The 26,816-nt window shown below is 50.8% G+C and overlaps 1 protein-coding gene across 2 annotated transcripts; it reads left to right on the top strand.

The window, feature by feature from the left end:
* The first annotated feature begins 330 nt into the window (after positions 1 to 330).
* On the top strand, positions 331 to 18,462 carry Itih1 (inter-alpha-trypsin inhibitor heavy chain 1). 2 transcript variants are annotated; one of them, XM_004661291.2, is made up of 22 exons: positions 331 to 444; positions 652 to 672; positions 1,228 to 1,394; positions 1,834 to 1,938; positions 2,495 to 2,657; positions 3,182 to 3,295; positions 6,913 to 7,038; positions 7,131 to 7,247; positions 8,150 to 8,318; positions 8,405 to 8,530; positions 9,528 to 9,709; positions 9,952 to 10,137; positions 11,094 to 11,233; positions 11,845 to 11,999; positions 12,094 to 12,108; positions 12,489 to 12,509; positions 12,872 to 12,952; positions 13,055 to 13,168; positions 15,267 to 15,468; positions 16,321 to 16,490; positions 17,995 to 18,106; positions 18,230 to 18,462. In XM_004661291.2, the coding sequence occupies exons 1-22, from the start codon at positions 331 to 333 to the stop codon at positions 18,357 to 18,359; spliced, it is 2,730 nt and encodes a 909-aa protein (XP_004661348.2). In that variant the 3' UTR covers positions 18,360 to 18,462. The 2 variants fall into 2 exon arrangements, with proteins under 2 accessions (XP_004661348.2, XP_004661347.2); XM_004661290.2 differs by having other exon boundaries at positions 1,204 to 1,394.
* The last annotated feature ends 8,354 nt before the right edge of the window (positions 18,463 to 26,816 follow it).

Here is a 26,816-nt window from a genome sequence, read left to right as displayed (position 1 = left end):
AGGTTGGTCTCAAACTCCCTATGTAGCTTAGGCTGTCCTTGAACTCCAGATTCTCCTGCCTCCACCTCCCTAGAGCTGGGATCGCAGCTATGTGCCATCCGCTCGGCTGCTGCTTTTGTCAAGCCTCATTTCCAACATGCTTCATTCTCCTGTTTTGCTTGATTTATCTTTGCTGTGTGAGGATTGAACCTGGGATCTTGTCCATGTTGGGCAAGCCATTCACCACTGAGCTATCGCCTTCGCTGTGTCTAATGTTTAATCCATGTTTATCCAGCGCAGTATTGATCACTGCCGTGAGGAAAGTGACTGGGCAGCGGGAACCTGGGGGCCATGGACGGTACCATGGGGCTCCAGGCGCTGCTGTGCGTGTGCTTGGTGTCCCTCCTCACCCTGCAGGCCGTGCCCGTTCTGGGCCTGGCCGCAGGCAGGCCCAAGGGCAATGAGGTACGTGATGGAGCCCTTGGGCATAGACAGGCAACTGCCTGGATGGGGCCCTGGAAAGACAGCACACCCTGCCTCACGGCCCTGAACCATTCCCACCTAGAAGCGAAGTAGCCTCCGCACAGCAATGGGCCGGGGGGTAGAGGACGCAGGCCCCCTGCCTCCCTTAGCAGCAGTCCTGCTTACGTTGCCTTTGGTTTTGTTTTACAGAAGCGACAGGCTGTGGACACAGTGAGTGAGAATCTTGGTAAAGGGTCTGGGCCTGGGCTTTGACGACAGGTTATCTTTCTTCCACCCGCCCCCAGCAGTGCACTTGTGGCCCTGTCATAGAAAGGGGGTTTGCATCCCCTAGAACTGGGACATCTGTTTGCACTTTGCCTCATGCCTCATGGCACAGTTTTTGGTAGAGGGAAAAGGCCCTCCTAGGAGGACTGGTCAATTCTCCTGGCGTCTGGGCACCTTGCTTTAGAGTGGGTATAGGGGGCTGGAGAGATGGCTTAGTGGTTAAGCGCTTGCCTATGAAGCCTAAGGACTCCAGTTCGAGGCTCGATTCCCCAGGACCCACGTTAGCCAGATGCACAAGGGGCGCATGCGTCTGGAAGTCCTTTGCAGTGGCTGGAAGCCCTGGCGCGCCCATTCTCTATCTATCTATCTGCCTCTTTCTCTCTCTGTCTGTTGCTCTCAAATAAATAAATAAAAAAAAAATAGAGAGTGGGCATAGGGACCCCAGGATGAAAAGTCAGTCTGTTGTGGGCTCAGAAGTCCCTCACTCACGTCTTACTGCAGACAGTCAATGGCGTGTTCATCCGGAGCTTGAAGGTCAACTGTAAAGTCACCTCTCGCTTTGCCCACTACGTCATCACCAGCCAAGTGGTCAACAGTGCTGACAAAGCCAGGGAGGTGGCCTTCGATGTGGAAATCCCCAAGACGGCCTTCATCAGTGACTTTGCCATGTGCGTGCCCTGCCTGGCTCCCACACCCCGCCCCCCGGGTGTCCGTCCACCGGCCTCAGTCACACTGCAGACCTTCTCCTCCCTCCTGAAAGAACCCCACGTAGAAGGGATGGGAGGAAAGAGGCCCGAGTAGGGCTGCTCGCAGCACCCATCTTAGACGAAATCTGGGCCACCTGATGGTGTGTTTTCAGCCTGGGGCCCAAGGGTGAAAGGCAGGAACTGATCTGGCTTGTGTAGCTATGGCTAGCCCCCCTCGCTGACGGAGTGCTCGCTGAGCACTGGGCAGGAGAAGACTGGTCGTGACCCCCTCCTACAAGGAGTGATGTGGATAGCTTTCTTGGGTTCAGCATACCTCCAAAACCAAGGAGGACCTAGGTATCCAAGGAAGGACACCTCCCTGAAGGACACCACCCCAGTGGGCCTCCCTTCCTTCCTGCAGCACGGCAGATGGGAAGGCCTATATTGGGGACATAAAGGACAGGGTGACAGCCTGGAAGCAGTACCGGAAAGCAGCCATCTCTGGGGAGAGTGCCAGCCTTGTCAGGTGAGCTCCGGCCACTTCTGGCCTGGCCTCTTTCCATCCAGGACAGAGCTGAGAGCCACGCTGTGTTCTTGGTGGGGCACAGCCTGGGTTGGGGGGGGCGGGGGTAGGAGAGTAAGTAAACTGCCCACAAGTGGGTGGGGCAAAGCGGGATGTACCGGCCCCTGCCCCAGATGTGCCTTGTGTGTGGGGAAGTGGGACGTTGTCCATGAATTCTGAGCTTGGCCAGCTTAGACAAGGGCAGGGGGCCAGAAAACTGGGAGGGGAGGGGTTCTAAAATAAGAAAAATTGAGCTGGGCGTGGTGGCGCATGCCTTTAATCCCAGCACTTGGGAGGCAGAGGTAGGAGGATCACCGTGAGTTCAAGGCCACCCTGAGACTAGAGTTAATTCCAGGTCAGCCTGGACCAGAGTGAGACCCTACCTCAGGAAAAAAAAAAAAACAAAAAAAAACCCAAAAATAAATAAAGTAAGAAAAATTGGTTCTGAGAGCCACCCTTTAGGTGACAAGGGTGGAAATATCACATACTATTTGTCTGCCTCCTCTTGTGGCTGGTTTAGAGCTTCAGGGAGAAACATGGAGCAGTTCACCATCCACATCACTGTCGGTCCTCGGAGCAAGGCCACATTTCAGCTGACGTATGAGGAGGTGCTGAAGAGAAGACTTATGCAATATGACATTGTCATCAAAGTCAAACCAAAGCAGCTGGTGCATCATTTTGAGGTAGCCCATAGGTCCCAGGGCAGGGATTTTTGCCTCCCCTACTTTCATTGTGGCTCCCAGCACTGGTTCAACATTCATCCCATGCCACCCTACACCTGAGAACAGAGGGAAAGGCACTAACCTCAGGCTGGGCGCCTATGGGCTCTTCTTGGAGAAAGAGCTTCCTGAATCTTCCAGCTCACTCCTCATCCATGAACCTCCATTTGCTCACCTGCTAGGTAGGGGATTTCTGCATTTCCCAGGACTGCCATGAGATTACAAGAGATTCAGAAAGTCTGGGGTATTGGTAAAATGCAAGTCCTGGACAGCCCGAGGGGTTAGGTTGAGGGGCTGGCTGAGTTGAGAGGCTGAGGCAAGCACGCCTTTCAATCAGTATTCCTGGGCTACCAAGGACGAGCCAGGTCCTGCTGAGGGCCAGGTGGGTGCTGCCCAGAGGAGGTAGCTGGGTCACATGCTGGCTCTTGGCTAAGACGTGTGGCTAGTCAAAATGGGCCTTGGCACAGAATTTGGTTTCAATGGTGCAGATCGACGTGGACATCTTTGAGCCGCAGGGCATTAGCAAGCTGGATGCTCAAGCCTCTTTCCTCAGCAAGGAACTGGCAGCTCAGACCATCAAGAAGTCTTTCTCGGGGAAAAAGGTATGTGTGATGGTGGACGATGCAGGGGGCTCCTGGGGGACTTTCCATCGTGGCCCACTGTTTATGGGGCACGCAGGCCGAGCTCAGGATCACGCAGGGCTGCAGGCTGCTCTCGGGTGGGTCAGACTTTCCATTTCCATTCCTGAAGAAAACTGTTTCAAGGAAGAAGGGTTTCTTTTGGCTCATGGGTTTAGAAATCTCAGTCCATGGTCGCCTGACTTCGTTGTTCCTGCATCATGGGAGGCAGGACACCATGGAGAAGGGCATGGAGGAACAGAATTGCTTCCTTCCTTGCAGCCAGGAAGCAGAGAGAGGAGAGACAGACAGGAAAGGGCCAGGGCAAAGTGCCCTTCAAAGACGTGCTTCCAGTATTCCCATTTCCACCAGTTAAGCACCACTTTCCACAGTTCTACCTCCCAACAGTGTATTCAATTTTGTTTCATTTTGTTTTGTTCTCTTGAGAGAAGTTCCCACTATTGTAGCCCAGGCTGTCCTCAGATTTTCAATACTCACGCCTCAACTCTCCAAGTGCTGGGATTATAGCTGAGCATCACTGTGCCAGGTGGACTATCCAAATCGTGTGGGAACCCAGCAATGGGTCAGCTCACTGCCTCACCTCTGAGCAGGGTTCTCACAAGGGAGCAATCCCTCAATGAGACTTTGGGGGAGGGTGGTGCTTCATTCCAAACTGTAACAGTGAGAAAGGCAGGAGCTGCATGGTTGGAATCCTTTGGAGGCCTCAGATGCCCTGCTTCTCAGAGCACTTGAGCGAAGCCTAGACCCTGAGGCAATGGAGACACTAGTCCCTCCTCCACACTTACTGGCTGTCAAATCCAGGGTAACTTCCTAGCTTGCTTGAGCCTCAGTTTCCTTTCTGCCAATGTGGAATGGAATGTGCCAATGGAAATGTCTGCAAAAGCCACCTTCAGACAGTGTGGGTCTAAGACTTTCAGCTCTGGTTTTCTTGGAAACCTACTAAGTTTGGATTTGTCTGTGCCTACCCAAGGACTGCCTCTTTCTGCTTGACCCAACCCAGGTTCTGGAGGAGTTTGGCATGTGTTTGGCATGTGGCCCAGAAAGCACCCTGTTTCCCAACTTGCCTTTAACCTAGGCCAGGAGGAAGCCCTTCAGAAGTTTCCACACCCTTTGCATACCACTCCTCAACAAATTATTGAAAAGAAGCAATTTGCTTTTTTTAAATTTTATTTTTATTTTGAGAGAGAAACAGGGAGAGAGAGGGAGAGGAAGAGAGAATGGGTTAGGACTTTCAGCCTGCTGTGAATGAACTCCAGACGCATGTGCCCCCTTGTGCACATGTGTGACATTGCGTGCTTTAGGTCACTGTGCGTCTGACTACATGTGATCTGGAGATTCGAACATGAGTTCTTAGGTTTTGTAGGCAAGTGCCCTAACCACTAAGCAATCTCTGTAGCCCAAGCAAGATACTTTTAAACAGAGTGGCTCACCTCAGGACATCGGCTAATATACTCACTTTCCTGGTGGGAAGGGATGAGTCTACATCTTCCTAACAATTATTTTCAAGGCTATATCTTACTAGAAGTGAACATTAAAGGCCCTTTAAAGAAAACGTAGAAAGCACAGAAATAGGAAGTGGCAAATAAAAGTTAGTACCAGCTCCCTGGAGTACCAATATCACTCCCACCAAATCCCAGCTTCCACTGGTTCTTTTTTCCGGTCTCTGCTTTTTGCTAACCAGATGGGCTTTATTCTCATGCACAGTATTGTGGCCTTAGGTTTCATTTGTTTTAATTTTGAGATGAGGGTCTTAGTACATAGCCCAGGCTGTCCTTAAACTCAAGGTGCCCTATCTGGGCCTCTTGAGTGCTAGGATTATAGGCGTATGCCACTATGCCTGATGTGTAGCCTTTTGCCTTCTTACTTCACAGTTGGAATTGACTGATATTTCTCACACTATTGTGCTGCTGTTACTTTGTTTCTTTTGTAGCCCAAATGGTGATACTTATTATAGAAATTCCAATGATTCAGATGCATAAAAGCAAAGGGGTGGGTTCTTGCCTACCGCAGATAGGTATGCACACTTAGAAGACAGGTGAGTATCCCACTGGACTCATTCCTATGCCCAGGCAAGCACACAGATGTGTGTGAATACACACATGCACACACACACACACACACAGACATCCACATACATGTATACACAAACCTTTTTAGTTTTTAGAAAATACCTTTTTGATATTCTTATTTATTTGCAAGCAGAGGGAGACAGAGGGAAGAGAGACAGACAGAGGGGATGGGCTCAGCAGGGCCGCCAGCCACTACAAACAAACTCCATGTTCATGAGCTTCTCTGTGCATCTGGTTATACATGGGTGCTAGGGATCTGAGCGCTGGTCGTTAGGCTTTACAGGCAAATGCCTTAACCGCTAAGCCATCTCTCCAGCCCCTAGAAAATATTTTTTATTTTATTTTTCTCAATTTTTATTAACATTTTCCATGATTATAAAAAATATCCCATGGTCATACCCTCCCCCCCCCACTTTCCCCTTTGAAATTCCATTCTCTATCATATCTCCTCCCCATCTCAATCATTCTACTTACATATATACAATACCAACCTATTAAGTACCCTCCTCCCTTCCTTTCTCTTCCCTTTATATCTCCTTTTTAGCTTACTGGCCTTTGCTACTGAGTTTTTTCCTTCTCACACAGAAGCCCAATCATCTGTATCTAGGATCCACATATGAGGGAGAACATGTGGCGCTTGGCATTCTGGGCCTGGGTTACCTCACTTAGTATAATCCTTTCCAGGTCCATCCATTTTTCTGCAAATTTCATAACTTCATTTTTCTTTACTGCTGAGTAGAACTCCATTGTATAAATGTGCCACATCTTCATTATCCACTCATCAGTTGAGGGACATCTAGGCTGGTTCCATTTCCCAGCTATTATAAATTGAGCAGCAATAAACATGGTTGAGCATGTACTTCTAAGGAAATGAGATGAGTCCTTTGGATATATGCCTAGGAGTGCTATAGCTGGGTCATATGGTAGATCAATCTTTAGCTGTTTTAGGAACCTCCACACTGTTTTCCACAATGGCTGGACCAGATTGCATTCCCACCAACAGTGTAGAAGGGTTACTCTTTTTCCACATCCCCACCAACATTTATGATCATTTGTTTTCATGATGGTGGCCAATCTGACAGGAGTGAGATGGAATCTCAATGTAGTTTTAATCTGCATTTCCCTGATGACTAGTGACGTAGAACATTTTTTTAGATGCTTATATGCCATTCATATTTCTTCCTTTGAGAAGTCTCTACTTAGCTCCATAGCCTATTTTTTGATTAATATTTTTATTTACTTATTTGCAAATAGAGAGACAGAGAGAGCATGAAAGCGATGGGGGGGGGGGATGGGTGCATCAGGGCTCCTTACCACCACAAATGAACTCCAGTGCCATTTGTGCATCTGGCTTTATGTTGGTACTGGGGAATTGAACCCAGACCACCAGGCTTTGCATGAAAGTGCCTTTAACCACTGATAAATCTCTCCAGCCTCACATAAAGCTTCTTAAGTTATCTCTAGACTTTCTGTTTGCCACCCACTGACTTCTTACACCCTCCACTGTCCCAGGGTCACGTGCTCTTCCGTCCCACTGTGGGACAGCAGCAATCCTGCCCCACGTGCTCAACATCCTTGCTGAGTGGGGACTTCAAGGTGACCTACGATGTCAATCGAGATAAGCTCTGTGACCTCCTGGTGAGCATGAAGCTTCTGGCCGAATCCCCCGGGGGGAAGGGAGAAAGAGGTTTGCTTGGGAGAGAGGCTTCACTGGCTGTCTTCTGTTCTAGGTGGCCAACAACCACTTTGCTCACTTCTTTGCTCCTCAAAACCTGACAAACATGAGGAAAAACCTGGTGTTTGTGATTGACATCAGTGGTTCCATGGAAGGCCAGAAAGTGAAGCAGGTAGACTGTGGTTTTTGAGAGGCCAGCCCAGCAGAACCTTTGTTAGCCACATCACTCGTCCCACGCTAGTTTGCCTGCCAGAGGGGCTTAAGAGTCTGTGCTCCTGGGAGAGGCGGGGCGATTTACATGAGAATCCACACTGGTGAGCACAGTAACGTCCCCTCAGTGGCAGAACTGAGAATCAGTGTCCAAGGAGCTTATGGAGTTTCTTTCTTTCTTTTAAAAATTTTTTTGTTTATTTTTATTTATTTATTCGAGAGCTACAGAGAGAGAAAGAGGCAGAGAGAGAGAGAGAGAATGGGTGCACCAGGGCTTCCAGCCACTGCAAACGAACTCCAGACGCGTGCGCCCCCTTGTGCATCTGGCTAACGTGGGTCCTGGGGAGTCAAGCCTCGAACCGGGGTCCTTAGGCTTCACAGGCAAGCACTTAACCACTAAGCCATCCCTCCAGCCCTGGAGTTTCTTGATGGAGAAGTGCCCAGAAGAGAAACCCTGCTGTGTGCCGTGAGTGCGGGAGTGACACTGGACTCTCTGCCCTGAGACCGGCACCTTGCAGCTGCAGGGCTAGCTGTGGCCCACAGTGCTTTCAGTGCGCTGCCCAGGGAGCCAAGAAACCCTGGCTGAGTTCTAGAAACACGGCTCCTAGGGGGTCTCTTTCTCAGTCCCGCCCCACCCAAACTCCTGGTCTTTTCTTCTCCTCATGCTGGGAACTTTGTGCCCTTTGCCTACCCCAGGGGCCACCAGGATGCTCCTTTCTTGGGACTACCTGGCTGTCTGGCCTGGCCCCTCTGCTTGTTCATGGTGTGCCTCTACCCTGCGGGCCACTGCAATGGGTTGATGGAAGCCATCAACCCATAGCCTTCAGGACCTGTGTCCTTCCCCTGACTGTCCTGTCCTTGCAGACCAAGGAGGCCCTCCTTAAGATCTTGGGGGACATGCAGCCTGAAGACTACTTCGACCTGGTCCTCTTTGGGTCTCAAGTGCAATCATGGAGGGGCTCGCTGGTGAAGGTATCCAAAGCCAATCTGCAAGCAGCTCAACACTTCGTGCGGCATTTCTCCGTGGCCGGGGGTAAGAGACGCCATCAGACCACCCTGGCATCAATTCCATTTCCTTGCATTGTGGGTGTACGGTGGCCTGATTTCTCTCTTTTACAGCCACAAACCTGAATGGGGGGTTGCTCCGGGGAATTGAAATCTTGAACAAAGCCCAGGAAAGCAACCCAGAACTCAACAGGCACGCTTCGATTCTCATCATGCTGACAGACGGCGAGCCCACGGAGGGTGAGGGCCTCCCTGGGAGGCATTGGCTTTCTTGTTAGTCCCAAGCTGATGTTGGAAACTTAACTGCTGACGAGGCCACTGTGGGCAGAAAGGCTCAGGGTCAAGTCAAGTGCTGGTCTGAAAACGGTACAGAACAATGTGTGTGGGAACATCAAGGTGCACCGCTGTCCCAGGAGTTGGGAACTGCAGATAGTTCTGCATGACACAGGGGTGCACAGGTTCCTGAAAGATGGGCAGGATTTGAAAGGCTGAGTTTAGTGAACTACTTTTTTTTAAGCGCCTACTTGGTGCTGAGCCCAAGATGAGGAACTGAGAAGAGGTGCCAAGAGACCAAGATGTGTCTCTGACACAAGGGACACTTGGCCAAGGGGAGTGAGATGGCCTCCTGGAGAAGGAGAGTCATGAACTCAATCTGGAAGGAAGAGAGGGAGGCGGGAAGGAATCGCAGGCAGAGGGTGCAACTTAAACTAAAAAAAAAAAAAAAAAAGAAAAGCTAAAAACAGGATGTGAACTGGGCATGGTGGTACACACCTTTAACCCCAGCACTTGGGACACTGAGATAGGAGGATTGCTGTGAATTTGGAGCCAGCCTGGGACTACACAGTGAATTCCAGGTCAGCTTGGGGTACAGTGACATCTTGCCTCAATAAAAAAGAAAAAAAAACGATCTGTACTTGTATGGCCTGCCCGGGAACTGTGGACATGTGCAAAATGTTGTAAAACAAGGGCGTAAGGGTTGGCAGGGCCCCAAAGGCCAGGGAAAGGAGCTACGAGAGACTTCAGAGCAGGTCAGGCTCTGCCTGGGATGCGTTCACATGGTTGGGCAGCGTCTTTGAGGAGCTGTGACAGTTGCCAGCTGAAGCCTCCATTTGCCTGTGGAGGTGTAGAAATGGTCTGGGATAGGAAGCTTGTCCCCTAGAGGGTATTCCCCAGAGTGTCCTAGGACTCCCCATGCCTATGAGCCAGCACTCATCACTGCCTGGGTGTGTGACTACAGGGGAGACAGACCGTGCCCAGATCCTGAAGAACATACGCAGTGCCATCCAGGGCAGATTCCCACTCTACAACCTGGGCTTCGGCCACGACCTGGACTTTAACTTCCTGGAGGTCATGTCCATGGAGAACAACGGTTGGGCCCAGAGAATCTATGAGGACAATGATGCCACGCAACAGCTACAGGTCTTCCCACATCACTCATATACCATCATCATGTCCTGGGAGGACATTTACCCATTAGGCTGAAGACGAATCAAGCTCTGATCCACAGTGCAAATCAACTGTATGACCTTAAACAAGTTACTTAACCTCCCCGAGCCTCAGGTTCCATCTCTAAAGCGGAATCCCAACACCCCATTTTGTGAGCGGACCTCCCGTCGGCTGCCCAGGCTCCTGTGCTTGACATTACACCCCTATCCCTACAGGGTTTCTACAGCCAAGTAGCCAACCCCCTGCTGACAGATGTGGAGTTGCTGTACCCCCAGGATGCGGTCTCAGCTCTAACAAAGCACCAACATAAACAGTTCTACGATGGCTCAGAGATTGTGGTGGCTGGGCGCATTGCTGACCACAAACTGGGCAGCTTCAAGGCTGATGTGCGGGCCCAGGGGGTAAGCAGTGGCCTGTGGGGGGTTGGAGAGACCACACTGCTGTTCTTCGCTTCTGCCCGCCCCTAGGGATCTCTTTCCCCAGAGCTGTATCACGCTTCCCACCAGCCCTGCCACACATATCCAGGTCTACTACCTGGTCAGGCTGGAATGGCGCCGATGTGGCCTTGATTGCTTGCAATCCCTTGGTACTCTTGACATCATATCCTAAAAGTTATAGGAGAGCAAGAGTCCAGCCTCTTCTTACTTGCTGGGTTCCAGGGTTGGTGCTAGTGAACGCGTGCCCATGCCCATGTCTGGAGGGTCCAAGGGCTGGGGGACTGGTCTCACTGATGCCAGCCTGTGGTGGGCTGGGCATTCAGAACTCAGGCCTGGAGGGAGGAGAGCTGATCGAGATCCTGGCCTTGCCCTGTCTGGGTCACTAGGGCCTTGGTTTCCTTTCCTGTACCAAGGAAAGGACACTGCCCTTGGGTGTCATGTGAGGTAAACAGAATAGCCCATGTAGTGCCAGGCGCAGGGCCTGATGCATACGATACCTTGGAAGGTGGGCTCCATTATCATAGCTGAGAACGGAAGGTATATTGCCTGTGCAAGTTGAGCAGGGCAGCCTGGTGGGAAATCAGTGGATCTCTGGAGAAGTGGATCCTAGCAGAAACCGCAGGCACTTGTTGAACTCTCTCGTTGAGGGTAACCCCATGAGGATAGGCTTGAGCATTCAAACCCACTGGATCCCAGGGCCTAGGCCAAGCCCACATATCCCTCACATGCTATCATCAACATCTGTGGGCTGAATGAATGGACGGAAGGAGGAGGAGGAGAGCAGGCTTCAGAACGGTGGTGACACTGAGAATGAAACTGCAGAGGGCAGAGCATGGGGAACCCTTCAAAAACTCGGGCATTAGCCAAGGGTTATCATATCATGGCACACAGCCTTTCTTCCTATCTATCTCCACTCTAAGGAGGGGCAGGAATTCAAGACTACCTGCCTAGTGGATGAAGAAGAGATGAAGAAATTGCTCCGAGAGCGTGGCCACATGCTGGAGAACCATGTGGAGCGTCTTTGGGCCTACCTCACCATTCAGGAGCTTCTGGCTAAGCGGTAGGGCCCCCATAGATGTCAGGAGCAGGCACTGTCCACCCCAGACTACCTCCATCCTTGGGAGATAAACAACAACAACAACAACAAAGTTCTAGCCGGGTGTGGTGGCACACACCTTTAATCACAGCACTTGGGAGGCAGAGAGAGGAGGATCTGAGGCCAGCCTGAGACTCCATAGTGAACTCCAGGTCAGCCTGGGCTAGAGTGAGACCCTACCTTGAAAAAAAAAGGTAATGCTTGGCCTGCAGGGTTGTGGGTCTTCCATGTGGGAGGGGCTCCCCGGAGACAGAGTTGCCTTGGTTGCCACTTGCTGTGGGTTCAGGTGTCTGGACACACTAATATTCACCACCCACGAGAGAGTCCCTTCATCATCCCCTTTTAATGAGTGAATAATCCCAGGCTCAAGAGTGCTCTGTGTATCCATCTGTAAGACAGACCCCTCAGGCTTTCTCTGGGGGACAATGTCCTGAGACCCTGAAGCCACAGCCATTGAGCAGGACACTTCAGGTGCTTGAGTGCTGTTGAGGAAATGAACAAGTGAGCAAATGGGTAGAGGACTGGGGGGAAAACATGACTCTGTCACTTGGAGCCAGTACCTGTCTTGCACACAGAAAGAACTTGGAAGGAAAAGAGAAGGCTAACCTATCATCCCAGATCCTGAAGATGTCACTGGATTATCAATTTGTGACTCCGCTGACCTCCATGACCATCAGAGGCCTTGCAGACCAGGACGGGTTAGAGCCCACCATTGACAAGTCTCCAGATGGTAGGGAAGCAGAAGTCTGTGATCGGGCAGGCGGTGGGCCCGATCCACTAGCTTCCTGAGCTTTAATTATCTTCCTTTTCCCCTTTATTCCTAGATTCTCCGCCCTTGGGTGAGTTGTCAGTCACAGTCACGTTGGTTTTGGCAAATGGCTTCCCATGACAGGCAGGTGATACGTGCTCTGGCCTCCAGGCACACCAACTTCTCGGGCTTCTTCCCTGAGTTGCTCTTCCCACTCCATCACAAACTCACCACAGAGCCCTTGGTTCTTCATGAGCTTGCCAAGCACAATCTCTCTAGTCCTCCCTGGAACCTCCACTGGGCCCCTCTATCTGCGCTTGTGTCTGTGAGGAGATGGGGACCACTAGGCGGATCCACTCAACCCAGGGGGGCTGGGTCCCGACCAGTTCCCTTTGGCCCAAGGAACACTCATGGCCTGGAGGTGGGATGGGGTGGCTTAGTGACACTGCTCTTTTTCCTTGTCTTTTACAGAGATGGTGGGACCCAGAAGGAGTAAGTGGCAGCCTTCTCTACTCCTCAGGCTGAGCACTCAGCCTTAAGCAAAAGCCCCAGGGTTATCATCTATCCACATTCTCTTCACTTCCTCACTGGGGATCCTTAGGACAGGGCCCCCTAGTGAAATTCTGGCTTCTCCTACCCAGGTCTCCGTGGGAAATAGAAATAGAGGGTGCCAACTCACCATGCAGGGCCAAACCTTGGTCCACATATCCTGAGAGCCAACTGAGGGCATGTGATGCTCTGTGGCCCCCGCCACCTATGGCCAGCCCACCTGGGTGGTTAGTGCTAGCAAGTTGATCCACACCCCCAGAAGTCCTGGCTACCCCCTTCCTCAGTGGTATCTATTTTATCCTCAGCATTTGTGCTGTCAGCTGGACAGCCTTCTCCTACAGCCAACAGTCCCATCGTCGACAAGTTGCCAAGCCGAGTGACAGGCGGTGAGTCCCTGGGGGAGTCTGAGAGGTTCTTTTCCTTGGCACCCCCTGTGGAGCTCCACTGGTCCGATGCCTAATCTAACAGACTCCATGCTGTGTTCCCAGTGGACACTGACCCCCACTTCATCATCCACGTGCCACAGAAAGAGGACAACCTGTGTTTCAACATCAACGAGGAGCCTGGTGTGATTCTGAGCCTGGTGCACGACCCTGACACAGGTATGGTGAGTAGCATTCCCTCTGATGGGCAGGAAAGGGCCAGAACTTCGCCACCCTCCAGATTCAGCCAGGGACAGGACTGAGGGGTGGCCTCCAGTGCCCTGCACACTGTCCCGTTGGCTTTCCTCTCACTCCGTACCTCTGGTTGGACGCCACCCAGGGCTGGCCCCATGGGTGTACGTGACTCTTGCAGGCGCACAGACCTACACCTATGAGGGTCTTATACTTCTTGTCTTGACATCCTTAACTATATTTTAAATGAGGAACCCCGTGTTTCTGTCTCATACCAGGCTTGCAAATTGTAGTAGACGGCATCAGGTTGCTGGGATAAACTTCCAAACCAGGAACAGTTTATAGGAGGAATGGAATTTATTTGAAGCCTACAGATGCAGGGAAGGTTCCATAATGGCATAAGAAGCTGGCCCCCTTTCACAGGTCCACGCTCAGAGAAAAGTCACCACCAGAACCAGCAAGCACATCCAGGAACCCCAGGCAGAACTCATGCGCTTTGCATACCATAGCAGACAGCTTTAGGCTCGCCGAGTTGAACTTCCAGATCAGGCTCAGCTATGGAGGAAGGGATTGATTGAAGCTTACAGATCCAGGGGAAGTTCCATAATGGTAGAAGTTGGACCCCCTCTTAAAGGACCAGGCAAAGAGAGAAAAAGCTAAGAGCCAAAATTCATACAGCACAGCACACTCCAGGAACTCCAGCTAGGCACACTTAACATATCTTTAGATTGAAATCTCAAACCTACCACCACACCTTAAGATCTGCCCCAATGACACCTCCTCCAGCCAGGTGGCTGCAGATCCAAACTACAAGCTAAAAATACACTGAATATATTGGGAGCCATATGGTCAAACTATCATACATACCTTTAGACTAGAATTCCAGGTCTACCCAAACACCTTAGGACTGAATGCTAGGATCCATTCACAGTGACATCAAGTTACAAGTTTTTCTTTTCTTTTCTTTTCTTTTTCTGTTTTTCTTTTTCTTTCTTTTTTTTTTTTTTTTGAGGTAGGGTTTCACTCTGGCTCAGGCTGACCTGGAATTAACAATATATTCTCAGGGTGGCCTCGAACTCACGGTGATCCTCCTACCTCTGCTTCCTGAGTGCTGGGATTAAAGGCATGTGCCACCACGCCTGGCAAGTTACAAGCTTTTTTTTTGGTTTATTATTTATTTATTTATTTGAGAGCAACAGACAGAGAGAGAAAGAGGCAGGGAAAGAGAGAGAGAGAGAGAGAGAGAGAGAGAGAGAGAGAGAGGGCATACCAGCGCCTCCAGCCACTGCAAACGAACTTCAGATGCATGTGCCACTCTGTGCATCTGGCTAACGTGGGTCCTGGGGAATTGAGCCATGAACCGGGGTCCTTAGGCTTCCCAGGGAAGTGCTTAACCACTAAGCCATCTCTCCAGCCCAAGTTACAAACTTTAATAATACTCCTGAATCTATTGGGGAACATCCATTCAAACTACCACACAGATCATGCGGGTCCTATCCCACTGTCCTACAAAGTGGCTGTGCAGAGCCTCAAAGTGCGTCTGTGCAGGGCTGCGTGATGGGCGAGTGCTTCCCTGCCTCTCGCTCTCGCTCCCTGCTCAGACAGCTGACTGCACATCTGCAGGTCGTTTCTCACCCTCACAGGAGACAGCCACAGGCATTCAAATGCTTAGTAATTTTGGAGCATGAGACATGCTGTACTGAGACAGTGAAGATGGGCAAGGGCCGTCTGGTTGATCCCAGTGTCCCAGGAGACCTCTTTGGAAAGCCCTCACAAATGCATTCCAGCACCTGCTGTGAACCTTGACCCTGCAAGAGGGGGAGCCAGTCTGCCCCTGTCCTCAGGGGTTCAGACCTCCCACGGAGTCCAGAAGGGAGAATAGACTACGGGGTGTCTATAGCGGCAGCAAAGGCAGTTAGGAGGGAGGCACTAAGGAAAGGGAGGTGATCTTGGGAGTAGGACCATCACCATCCCTGAAGGTGAGACCCTGAAGCTGGCATGGCTCGGGTAGCGTTTAGGACGCCTCCCAGGAAGGAGACAGAGCAGTGGTTTCTCCCTGACTTAGTGCGCCCTCACCCCGCTGCAGGCTTCTCAGTGAATGGACAGCTCATTGGCAACGAAGCCAGGAATCCTGGGCAGCATGAGGGCACGTACTTCGGAAGACTGGGAATCTCAAACCCCATGTCAGATTTTCAGCTGGAAGTGACGCCCCAGAACATTACACTGAACCCCAGCTCGGGTGGACCCGTGTTCTCCTGGCGGGACCAGGCGACGCTGCGGCAGGATGAGTGAGTGGGGCTGGCCTGGGAGGGGAGGAGGGTGTCGGTCAAAGTCCGAAGCTCTCGGTGCTGGCTCTGCTGTCTGAACCTACTGAGCCCACACCCCCCACACATCGTGGCAGGAGCCAATGCCCATGGGACTTACGTGGGCAGGCCAGACACTGACCCATCCCACTCTCCATGTCCCTTGGGGTTTGGTCATGTGCTCCAGGCCTGGAAGCCTGAATTCCATCCCCACGCCCCCTCCCCCCAAGCAAAGCCAGCTCCAGGTCCAACACATAGGCTACTTCTTCCCAGAAGGCCTCTCATCTGCTTGCTGTGCTGAATCAAAGTGCTCTGGGCTTCTTTATTTTTGGCACCTAACCTGTTCCTTCCTTCACTCATTCATTTATTCAACTAACTCTGCTGGGCACTAGAGCCTGATTCTGGATAGCATAGCTATATGAAAAGGTCGACTGAGTTCAGGGTGGAAGGTATGAGTGACCAGTGGTAGTCACAGGCTACTAACTCTAATATCAGACTGGCTGGATGTTAGTCTAATATTAATCCTGGCTCCACTGTTTGCCAGCTGTGTGATCTTGGAAAAGATACTAACCCTCTCTGAGCCTTGGTCCTTCATGGGGTCAGAGTGAGCATTGAAGATTTCTATTTGCCCAGAGAACTTGATTCAGGGCTTGGTCCATTGTAAGCCATATAGGACAGTCACACCAAGGAGGAGAACAAAAGTTCCTAACACCCTGAGAGTGTAGGTCATGAGGGTCTGGTCATAATAGTTGGGTTCTAAAGGATAAGGCCAGCTGAATGAGAGAGAGAGAGGGGCAGGGCATCCACCCCTGTCCTGATGACTCCCTGGCCCTGCAGGGTGGTGGTGACCATCAACAGGAAGAGGAACCTTGTGGTGTCTGTGGATGGCGTCACCTTTGAGATTGTCCTGCACCGAATGTGGAAAGGGAGCAGGGTCCACCAGGACTTCCTGGGCTTCTATGTGCTGGATAGTCACCGGATGTCAGCTCGGACACAGGGACTGCTGGGTATGGCCGGCCACGTGGGCAGTGCTGGGGCGGGAGTGTTGGAACTTGTGGGTTCTAGAATAAGCCAGTCTTCACTGTAGCTTACAACAGTCAGAGTTCTGAAGACAGGTTGTCTGGTGAGGGTCTCATTCCTTAAAAATACTATCAAACTCATAGTGAGATGAAAACCATTGAACCTGGGAACCAGCGAGGAAGAGCCCCAACTCACCACCACCAAGACCCAGAGCACTCCGGCTATCTTGCGGGAGGGACAAGGCCACCTGCTCCTATACAGCCATCCTGTTCTTCTTCCTGCTCTCCACGAAGCACTGCCCCAAGTACCATCCCAGTCAGATCCCTTTGGAGTTGGCTAAAAGGACAGGAGGCATGGCTGCCTAGAAATACAAGGGATCTAAAGTGGCTTTTCTTTTTTGGCTTTTTTTTTTCTTTTAGGTAGGGTTTCACTCTAGCCCAGGTTGACCTGGAACTCTATAGTCCCAGGCTGGCCTCTAACTCACAGAGATCCTCTTACTTCTGCCTCCTGAATACTGGGACTAAAGGCGTACACCACCACTCCTGGAAAATACTTAGGTTTAACGTGTGTGTGTGTGTGTGTGTGTGTGTTGTTTTTGTTTTTGAAAGACAAGGTCTCACTCTAGCCCAGGTTGTTCAGGAATTCACTCTGTAGTCCCAGGCTGGCCTCAAACTCACAGAGATCCTCCATCCTCAGCCTCCTGAGCACTCAGATTAAAGATCTGTACTATCATGCCTGGAGTAGCTTTTATTTTTATTTTTTTTTATATTTTATTTTACTTATTTATTTGAGAGAGACAAGAGTCAGACAGAGAGAGAGAGAGAGGAGAGAGGAACAGAGAGAGGAGAGAGAGATAGAGAGAGGATGGGCATACCACGGCACCCAGCCACTGCAAACAAACTCCAGACGCATGTGCCATCTTGTGCATCTGGCTTATGTGGGTCCTGGGGAATGGAACCTAGGTCCTTTGGCTTTGCAGACAAGCACCTTAAGTGCAAAGCCATTTCTCCAGCCCCTGTAGCTTTTCTTTTTGAGGTGGGGTCTCACTCTAGCCCAGGCTGAGCTGGATGGAGCTCACTTTGTAGTCCAGGCTGGTCTTAAACTGAAGGCAGTTCTCCTACCTCAGCCCCCTGAAAGTTGAGATTATAGATGTGATCCACTATGCCTGACATGTGGCTTAAGGTGGCTTTTTTTTTTTTTTCAAGGTAGGGTCTCACTCTGGCCCAGGCTGAGCTGACCTGGAATTAACTATGTAGTCTCAGGGTGGCCTCGGACTCATGACAATCCTCCTACCTCTGCCTCCCAAGTACTGGGATTAAAAGCGTGCGCCACCACATCCAGCATAAGGTGGCTTTTTGATGCCAGAACACCAGAAACAATGAAAATGAGAAAAGTCCTAGCAACTTGCTCCCTCAGTAAGCGTTGGCCAAGCACAAGGTGGGAGCCAGCTGGCCTTCAGGTGGTAACCACTTCCTCCAATATGGCTTCCAGGACAATTCCTCCACCCCTTTGATTTTGAAGTGTTTGATCTCCACCAAGGCTCTGACCCTGCAAAGCCACATGCCACAATGGTGGTAAAGAATCGGCGGCTGATGGTCACTAGGTGAGTGGGCTGCTTCTTGTCCACCATCATTGGCTTTTGCTACATGGGTGAGGTGAACTTTCTTTGAGAGGGAAAGCCTTGCCAGATCCAAAGGGTAACCCCACCTGTCTTGTCTACTCTCAGGGGCATACAAAAAGACTACAGCAAGGACCCCAGACGTGGAGCAGAGGTGTCCTGCTGGTTTGTCCACAACAATGGAGCTGGGCTGATTGATGGTGTTCACACTGACTATATCATCCCTGACATCTTCTGAGATCCCAGCTGGCACAGCAGTCATCCTGTGGGAACATGGCACAAGAAGAGGCCAGCATCGTACCAGCTACACCCCCCTGAACATGTCAATTCCTTGTGACAAGACACACGTCACACCATATTAAAGAGAGACAATGTCCATGCTGTGTCAGCTGCTTTTAGGGACGGGAGGGGGCAGGCAAACAGCCCCGTACCATGGCAGACCCAGTGATGGATAAAGCAGGCAGAGGTACTTCCCACTGCGCCCTGCTCTCTGCAGCTGCCCATGGCCTCTGGGTCCCTTGAATACTGCCTGCACACAACTTCCCCAGTAGGCTTGGACCACAGATGCTCTGGCATTGTGGACCAACACAGTTGACTCAGGCCCACTGAGCGGTGAGGAAAGTAAGGTCAGATAAGCTGTCCTTACTCCGGTAGCTCCGGTTACAAGTGGCAGAGCTGCGACTTGAACCAGTGCTGTCTGACATGAAGCACATCACATATCTGTCCCGTTAGCTTGGGAGGCGGATGGCCAAAGCCTGTTGGGACCCAGTTCTGAGGAACTTGACATGGACCTAGGAAAGAACTATTTCCAGGTGGGTTTGGGGTCCTGGAGAAGCCCCACCAGGAGCAGAAGCCCCAGGGCCCACTTCCCCACTAGGGTAGCAACCTGTGACAGCCAGGCTGGTGCTTATTGAAGGCAGAGGTAGCCCCTGTCTACAGGTGAGATTTCAGGGGTCTAGTACAACGTTCTGTTGTCTCCTACACTGACGTCTAGAATTGTCCTATTAGGATGCCTTCCTTTAGCTCATCCTTAGGACCCACTTACAAGGCAACATCAGTCTGAGAGACAGGGCGACTGTGGGGTTTGCTGGCTAGCTAGCTGAATTGGTGAGTTCCAGGGTCAGTGAGAGACCCTGTCTTAAAACAGAAGGTGGGCCGGACATGCTGGCCCATGCCTTTAATCTCAGCATTTGGGAGGCAGAGGTAGGAGGATTGCCGTGAGTTTGAGGCCACCCTGAGACTATATAGTGAATTCCAGGTCAGCCCGAGCTAGAGTGAGACCCTACCTTGAAGAAACAAAATCAAACAAACAAACAACAACAACAACAAAGCACAAAAAACAGAAGGTGGAGTGGACTGGAGAGATGGCTTAGCAGTTAGGTTGCTTGCCTGCAAAACCAAAGGATCCAGGTTTGATTTCCCAGGACCCACATAAAGCCAGATGCACAAGGTGATGCATGCATCTGGAGTTCAATGTTTGCAGTGGCTAGAGGTCCTGGCTTGCCCATTCTCTTTCTCTTAACTAAATAATACCTTCCCTCACTGAGGCAGGCTTCAAAATTGCCCCAAATAAGGTCCAACTTATCCCACCCATAGCTTTCCTGGGGTCAGAACTCCTCCTCACCTCTGCCCAGCCTCTTAAACCCACGCTCCCCTTTCCCCAGAAGCTTACGTTGGCCTCACTTCAGAGCTTTCTGGGGAACCTCAGTTGGCTCCAGCCATGGCTTCCTATTCCCACCAGTGATTTCCAACCCTTATTTGATATGTTAAAAAGTGACAAAGACCCATCTCCCCCGCCCCCCAAGCCCAGAGGCAAAACAGGCATTAACTAAGATTAATAACATGTTTTCTGATATGGCACTTGTCCGGTATTCACCAGAAAAGCCCGTTCAGCTTGTGATATTTAACTCCTCCCCAGCTGTCATGGGAGCGCTATGCCACCCCAAAGAGTCCTGTAATGGCTCCACACCTCTACTGGCGGTGCCCCACTTACATTAAGAGAGATTGACGCCCTCGTGGCCATGATCAAAACCTGGCAAGATTGGGCTCTCTAAACCTTGGGCAAGGAACCTGACACTATCATAACCCCCTTTTCCTTTGCTGATGTACAATGGCTGTTTAGGAACCACTCTCGATTTGTCATCAGCCTAATGGGCTTCCCTGGTCAAATTGACAACCACTACCCTAACAAAAAATGGATTCCTGAAAAACCCCTTTAAAAATAACCCCCCCCCCGCCTCTTTGAAAAAAAAAAAACAAACCCAATCCCTGGAGGCCCCTCCCCCACTTTTAATGGGGTGGGGGGAAGGAGCAGCAGTAGTTCTTTACCACCCAGGGGATCAGCCTCCCACCATCATTTTTTTCTTCAAATTTTTATTAACAACTTCCATGATTATAAAAAATATCTCGTGGTAATACCCTTCTTTCCCCCACTTTCCCCTTTGAAACTCCACTCTCCATCATATCCCCTCCCTACTTCAATCAGGCTCTCTTTTATTTTGATGTCGTGATCTTTTCCTCCTATTATGATGGTCTTGTGTAGGTAGTGTTGGGCACTGTGAGGTCATGGATATCCAGGCCATTTTGTGTCTGGGGGGAGCACATTGTAAGGAGTCCTGCCCTTCCTTTGGCTCTTACATTCTTTCTGCCACCTCTTCTGCAATGGACCCTGAGCCTTGGAAGGTGTGATAGAGATATTACAGTACTGAGCATTCTGGTCACTTATTTCCAGCACCATGATGCCTTCTGAGTCATCCCAAGGTCACTGCCATCTAAAAAGAGAAGATTCTCTACCAAAAGTGAGAGTAGCATTAATATAAGGGTTTGAACATTAAGAAAAGTGCTTACTGGACAGTTTGATAAGCATAGTATATACATTTAGCCAGACAGCAGCAGACGTTACATCTGTAGGGCTCATGACTACTCCTGTTTTAAGTTTTCAGTATCAGGCATGTATTCACTCCCATGGGGCGGGCCTGCAGTCCAATTAGAGGGCAGTTGGTTTTCAACATGACAGACGTGCCACTATTGTACGCATTAGCTCATTTGATCTGGCTGGCCAAATAGAAGGCTTGCAGTGTCCACTGTTGAGTATCTTCATTGGTGACTTCTCTTTCTCCCATTGAACTGCATGCAGAATGGCTTCTTCCAGCCTTTTGTCAGCTGGTCTACATGGAGGAGGTTACCAGCTCAGTTCCAGCAGAATTTCTCAGTGGCCTTGCAGCCCAAGAATGTGAAGTCTTCAGCAATAGGGTCTTACCACCTATGCCTGGTGGGAAACCAAGGGCCTTGGCAGTGGCCTATAATGTTTTGGGACCTCCCTGGCCAACAACTCACTGGAAGGTATCCCATCCCTGGCACTGAAAATTTTCTAGCAACAATCCATGGCTTCTGAGTGTTCCATTGTCCAAAGAATTAGGATTCCATATGATTTATTTATATCCTCTTAGATTTTGATTAGCCCTCCCTCCACCTTTCCTTTACTCAATCTCTTCCCCTGACCTCACTTTGGGCCTTTTCACCCCCATTAATCTATTCTTCTACTTACATATATATATAATACCATCCTATTAAGTACCCCCTCCCTTCCTTTCTCTTTCCTTTATATCTCTTTTCTAGTTTACTGGCCTTTGCTATTGAGTTTTCTTCTTACTCACACAGGAGTCCAATCATCTGTAGCTAGGATCCACATTCCCACCATCATTTTTATTTTTTATTTATTTATTTATTTTTTTTGGTTTTTCGAGGTAGGGTCTCACTCTGGTCCAGGCTGACCTGGAATTAACTCTGTCATCTCAGGGTGGCCTTGAACTCATGGCAATCCTCCTACCTCTGCCTCCCGAGTGCTGGGATTAAAGGCATGCGCCACCACGCCCAGACATTTTTATTATTTATTTTTTAAATAAAATTTGTTTATTTGAGAGCAACAGACAGAGAAATAGGGAGAGAGAGAGAGAGAGAGAGAGACAGAGACAGAGACAGAGAGGGAGAATGGGTGTGCCAGGGCCTCCAGCCACTGCAAACGAACTCCAGGCACGTGCGTGACCTTGTGCATCTGGCTAACGTGGGTCCTGGGGAATCAAGCCTCGAACCGGGGTCCTTAGGCTTCACAGGCAAGCGCTTAACCACTAAGCCATCTCTCCAGCCCCCCACCATCATTTTTAAAGAACTTCCTGTCAGATCCCCAAAGAGATGGCTAGCCTGACATTGACCAATCAGAGACAGAAGAAATGGAGAAAGCACACCCCTGCTGGTTGAAAAAGGGAGCCCCCTGGGGGGATATCCATGATGTCCTGGATGCAGCCAAAGCCATGTGCCCGCCACAGGCCTCCCTCTCCACCATTTTGTTGGTGGCTTTAACAATCTTACATTCCAATGCAAATGTCTCTCTTTGCCTGCCTCCCCCCCACCCCAGGATGACACTTTGAAGCCCGAGAGACCTACCAAGGTGTCAAGAAAGTCACTGGCCCAGGATATTGCCCTACTAAGGGCTGCCAAGACACCGTCACCTTCCGTATCTAAGTCTGTGGTCTGCGTAAATAGCATGGGATGCTCTGCCTTTCGCCAAACCTTCAAAGAGTGCCTTAAAGCCCAGGACTATTATGGAGGATGCCGATACAACTACTGTGTCATTGATGCTTTTGGCATCCAGACGCTGTCTTCACAGCCTTCTGGAAAACTAGAGAATGTGCACTCTCCACAGGAGACCCCTGGACTGAACGCTGGAGGGTGGGGTGATGGGAAATCTCTATGCCATTGTCTTCTACTCATCATGGCCCTCTGCACTCCTCCTATTTCTAGACAGTCTATCCCTGCTTTCCGCCCAGTGCAAACCAACCACCACATTCTCTCACAGGAAAAACAAGTCACAGAAAAAATACAAGCCACTATAACATGGACACAATATAGCCAATATGTGGCCGGCCTTCTCCCCTTTACTAACCGTCCTAATGCTTCTAATTGCTTCTTTGTGCATCTCCTACCCGTCCTCTGCTAACTGCAGTTCCTATCAATGCCACCCTTGAATACCCTACATCTATAACAAGCTATTCCCAGCCCCGCCTTACTGATGTTCCCCTCTTTGATTCTGGTCAAGGTATGTTTGCCCGTCCAGCTCTAAGCCAACCAGAGCTGAATGCTCCTCAATAGTTCCCTAACCAGGACCACTTGTGTCAAGACACCCGCTCTCCAATGGCATGAAGGGCTAACCACTCCATGCATAAATATTTCCTCTCCCACTTACTGTTCCCCAGTCTTGCTTGTCCCGCAGGTGTATCTCTAGGAGGAACGGGAAGCCGCCTTATCAGCTCCACCTGCACCAACCAAGAGAGAGATTTTCAGCCCTCCGTTGGTGGGCCTCGGCCTGACGCCGTCCCTTGGTGCCTCCGGTGCTGCGGGAGCCGCTCTCGCCCAGGCCACCCACCCATGGGAGACTTCCGAGACAAGCGTGGCCAGGCCATGACACCCACCACCGACAGCCTCGAGTCTCTTCAGAGACAACTGAACTCTCTTGCGGGTGGGGTACTTCAAACCCGTAGACCCTTAGACCTCATTACTGCTGAACATGGGGGACACGTGTGGTCTTGGGAGAAGAGCGTCGTTTTCTAGTTGATGGGTCAAATGTTGTTGAACAAGATGTCAAAACTCTCAAAAACCTCCACAAGGAGCTGCTTGACCGATGCAAGCCTGAGGGCCCCATCACCTGGTGTTCTGACCCTTTAGTCACTTGGTGTCTCCCCCTGCTTACCCCCTCCTTGCTATAGGAACCCTGTTGGAGCCCCCTGCCTCATCAAATTTCTCAGACAACAAATAACTAATATTGCTAAGGCTGCTACTAATGAGCTTCTCGAGTACCATCTAGCCCTATCTGAGCCTATGATAGACTATGAGAAGTTCACTCAATATGATGACACCTCCCCATTATAAAAACAAGGCCCTGGGTTAAAGTAAACTTAGGCTGTCTGACACGAAAGCCCCAGGCTATGGAGAGGTTGCAACAGCCTGAACCACCAGTGGTATCTCTGGGACCGGCCCAGCAGGGGAGCTCCTCCCTCCATTCTTGGGGGTCGCAGTGAGCCTGGACCCCCGGACAAAATCTCAGACCCTGAGATTTGCAGGAAATAAGCCCACTCCCTCTCCAAGTACAGGATACTTGGACATTCAGATAAGACTTAGGCTTTGCCCATAACCCTGTGGCCTTTGGCCAGTTGCCTAGGAAACTCCTTATATGGTATCAGCCAGCACCTTTGCACAGCCCCGCCCCCTGTACCACATTTCATTGCCTGTGTGCTGGAATGAATGTCCCCATATCCTGGTTAGGCATCAGCAAGCAGCCTGGTACATCCAATCCCCTCAGGACCCTCTTTCCACCTCAACTGCTTTAAACCCATTTCCCTGACGATAAACCAAGCTGTCCACCGAGACTGTCTCCTGAGAGTAGTAATTCTTTCTCTCATCACATGTGCACAATCTTGGTCCCCATGGGTCCCTGGACTCTTTGGGGGCCTGTGGCCAGCCCCAGGGCCCAGGTACCCACAGTGGTGCACTCCTTTAATCCCAGCACTTGGGAGGCAGAGGTAGAAGGATCACCATGAGTTCGAGGCCACCCTGAGACTACATAGTGAATTCCAGGTCAGTCTGGGCTAGAGTGAAACCCTACCTTGGAAAACCCAAAAAGGTGGTTACACAAGACCCTCATGACAGGAGAACAAGATGATGACATCAGATTAAAAGAGAGACTAATGGAGAGAGGGAGGGGATATGATGGAGAGCAGAGTTATGAGGGGAAAGTGGGGGAGGGGAGGGAAATATCATGGTTTGTTGTCTGTAAGTATAGAAGTTGTCAATAGAAAAAATATATATTTAAAAAAATAAGGTGGGGAGTAATTGAGGAAGACACTCAACTTTTGGCCTCCATGAGCATGTACACACACGTTTGGGCACACACACGTGATCACACGTACACCTATGTATACCACCTACACATATGCAAGGAAAATAAAAGCAGCGTCACTGAGCACAGGGAGGTAGAACCCCACTTCAGGCACTTCAGGGAGCCATTGTCTCTTTATGGGAACATGAAAAGGCCTCTGCCCAGCCAGGTCCAGAGTTCTTGCTGTTTTCTCTGCTGCTTCTTCCTAGTTCCCACTACTGGCGAGGCCCAGGAGGACCCACACTGGACACAGCCTGGTTTTGAATAGCACAGGTGCTAAGCTTCAAGGCTGCCTTAGGTCTGGGAGCACAAAGCCCCTAAGTAGCCAGTTGGTGGGATCCATGGAGGCACAGAGGCCTTCCAGGGTATCCCAGACTTCTCGAAGGAGAGCGGGGCGGTCAACTGTCTGGATTTGCCAGGTTAATTCCCTCCCAACTGGGGCCTCATCTTCCCCTCCTGGAGGATGGGAGTGAGTTGAGTATGAAGATCTCTTAGATTCTAATTCTCATTCCTCATGGCTTTTGTCCCCCTCCCCCAACTGCCCACACTCTCAGCTGTCCCTCTTTAGCAGCTTCAGAACAACTTTTTAAAGTCATGGTTTCCAAAAGTCCAACTCTCTGGGGTGGAGGTGATGGTCCAGATAAAAGAGGCAGAGAGGCTCAGCGGTGGCTGGGGGTGGTCCATTTACTGGGGCTGGGGAAGCTGGGAAACAACAGACCTGGCTCAGCCCCAGCCCCACACTGGCCATTGGCCACGGATGCTGCAAATGGCCGTGCCATCCAGAGTCCAGAAAGGGACAGGACTGAAGTTCTGAGGGTTTCTCGCCTCCTCCACATGTCGGTGTCTGTTGGGTTTGGTCTCCATCAGGCCTAAATGTGGCAGTTACCGTCAGCAGGGGTTGGCACAGAACTCAGCAGTCCTTAGAATGGTTGCCACCCAATCTGGCCTCAGTAGCTCCCCCTGTCACTCCACCATCCTTCCTGACTTAGCAACTCTGACACCGTTCTGTGGTTCCGGTCACTTTCAGTCATGAGGCCAAACCTTTCTGTGGCTTACTCTCCCTCACAACCTCTGATCCCCGGCCGCTTTCTCTGTAACCAGCTCTATCTCACAGTCAGGCCCAGAGCTTTCATCCAGGCTTTGTCACCATCCTCAAGGCAGCTGTCCCAGGCCCAGGCGTTCTTGTCCACATCACTCAGCAATGGGCTATGTGGAGGGTTGCTGGGCCAGCTTTTGTGTAAAGAATCCACGGTGTGGGGCACGTGGCAGCTGCCCTGAAGAGGTTAGGAGTTCCAGTGCCCTGGGGGGCTCAGGAGGTCCCAGCCCCAATGTGAAGGAAGTGGTCCTAAGTGATCAGACGCCAGAAGGGTCCTGAGAACACAGAAGGAAGTGGGCCATGGCCTGTTCCCTACAGGAGGGGGCAGTCAGGTTTGAGCTCACAGAGCTCACACAGACAGCCAGGTAGACACTTGGGGATCAAGCTGTCCCACAGCCCAAGACTTCTAGAGGTGATGGAGGAGATGGTGCCCAGTGGGAGGCATTCCAGTGAGCAGAGGGGCGCAGCAAACTCAGAAAAGCAAGTTGGGGCTGAGGAGACAGATGGCTCACTGGATAAAGTGCTTGCTGTGCAAGTGTGAGAACCCGAGGCTGGGTCCTCAGAACCCACGTAAAGCTCGATAAAGCAGCACATGTCTGTAATCCTGATGGGAGGCAGAGACGGGAGACTCCCTGGAAGCTTGCAGACCAGCTAGTTTGACTTGCACA

This window comes from Jaculus jaculus, chromosome 16 (genome assembly GCF_020740685.1).
Source record: "Jaculus jaculus isolate mJacJac1 chromosome 16, mJacJac1.mat.Y.cur, whole genome shotgun sequence".
Taxonomy (NCBI): Eukaryota; Metazoa; Chordata; class Mammalia; order Rodentia; family Dipodidae; genus Jaculus; species Jaculus jaculus.
Note: the sequence above shows the minus strand (reverse complement) of the source record. Positions and strands in the feature narration are given on the sequence as shown.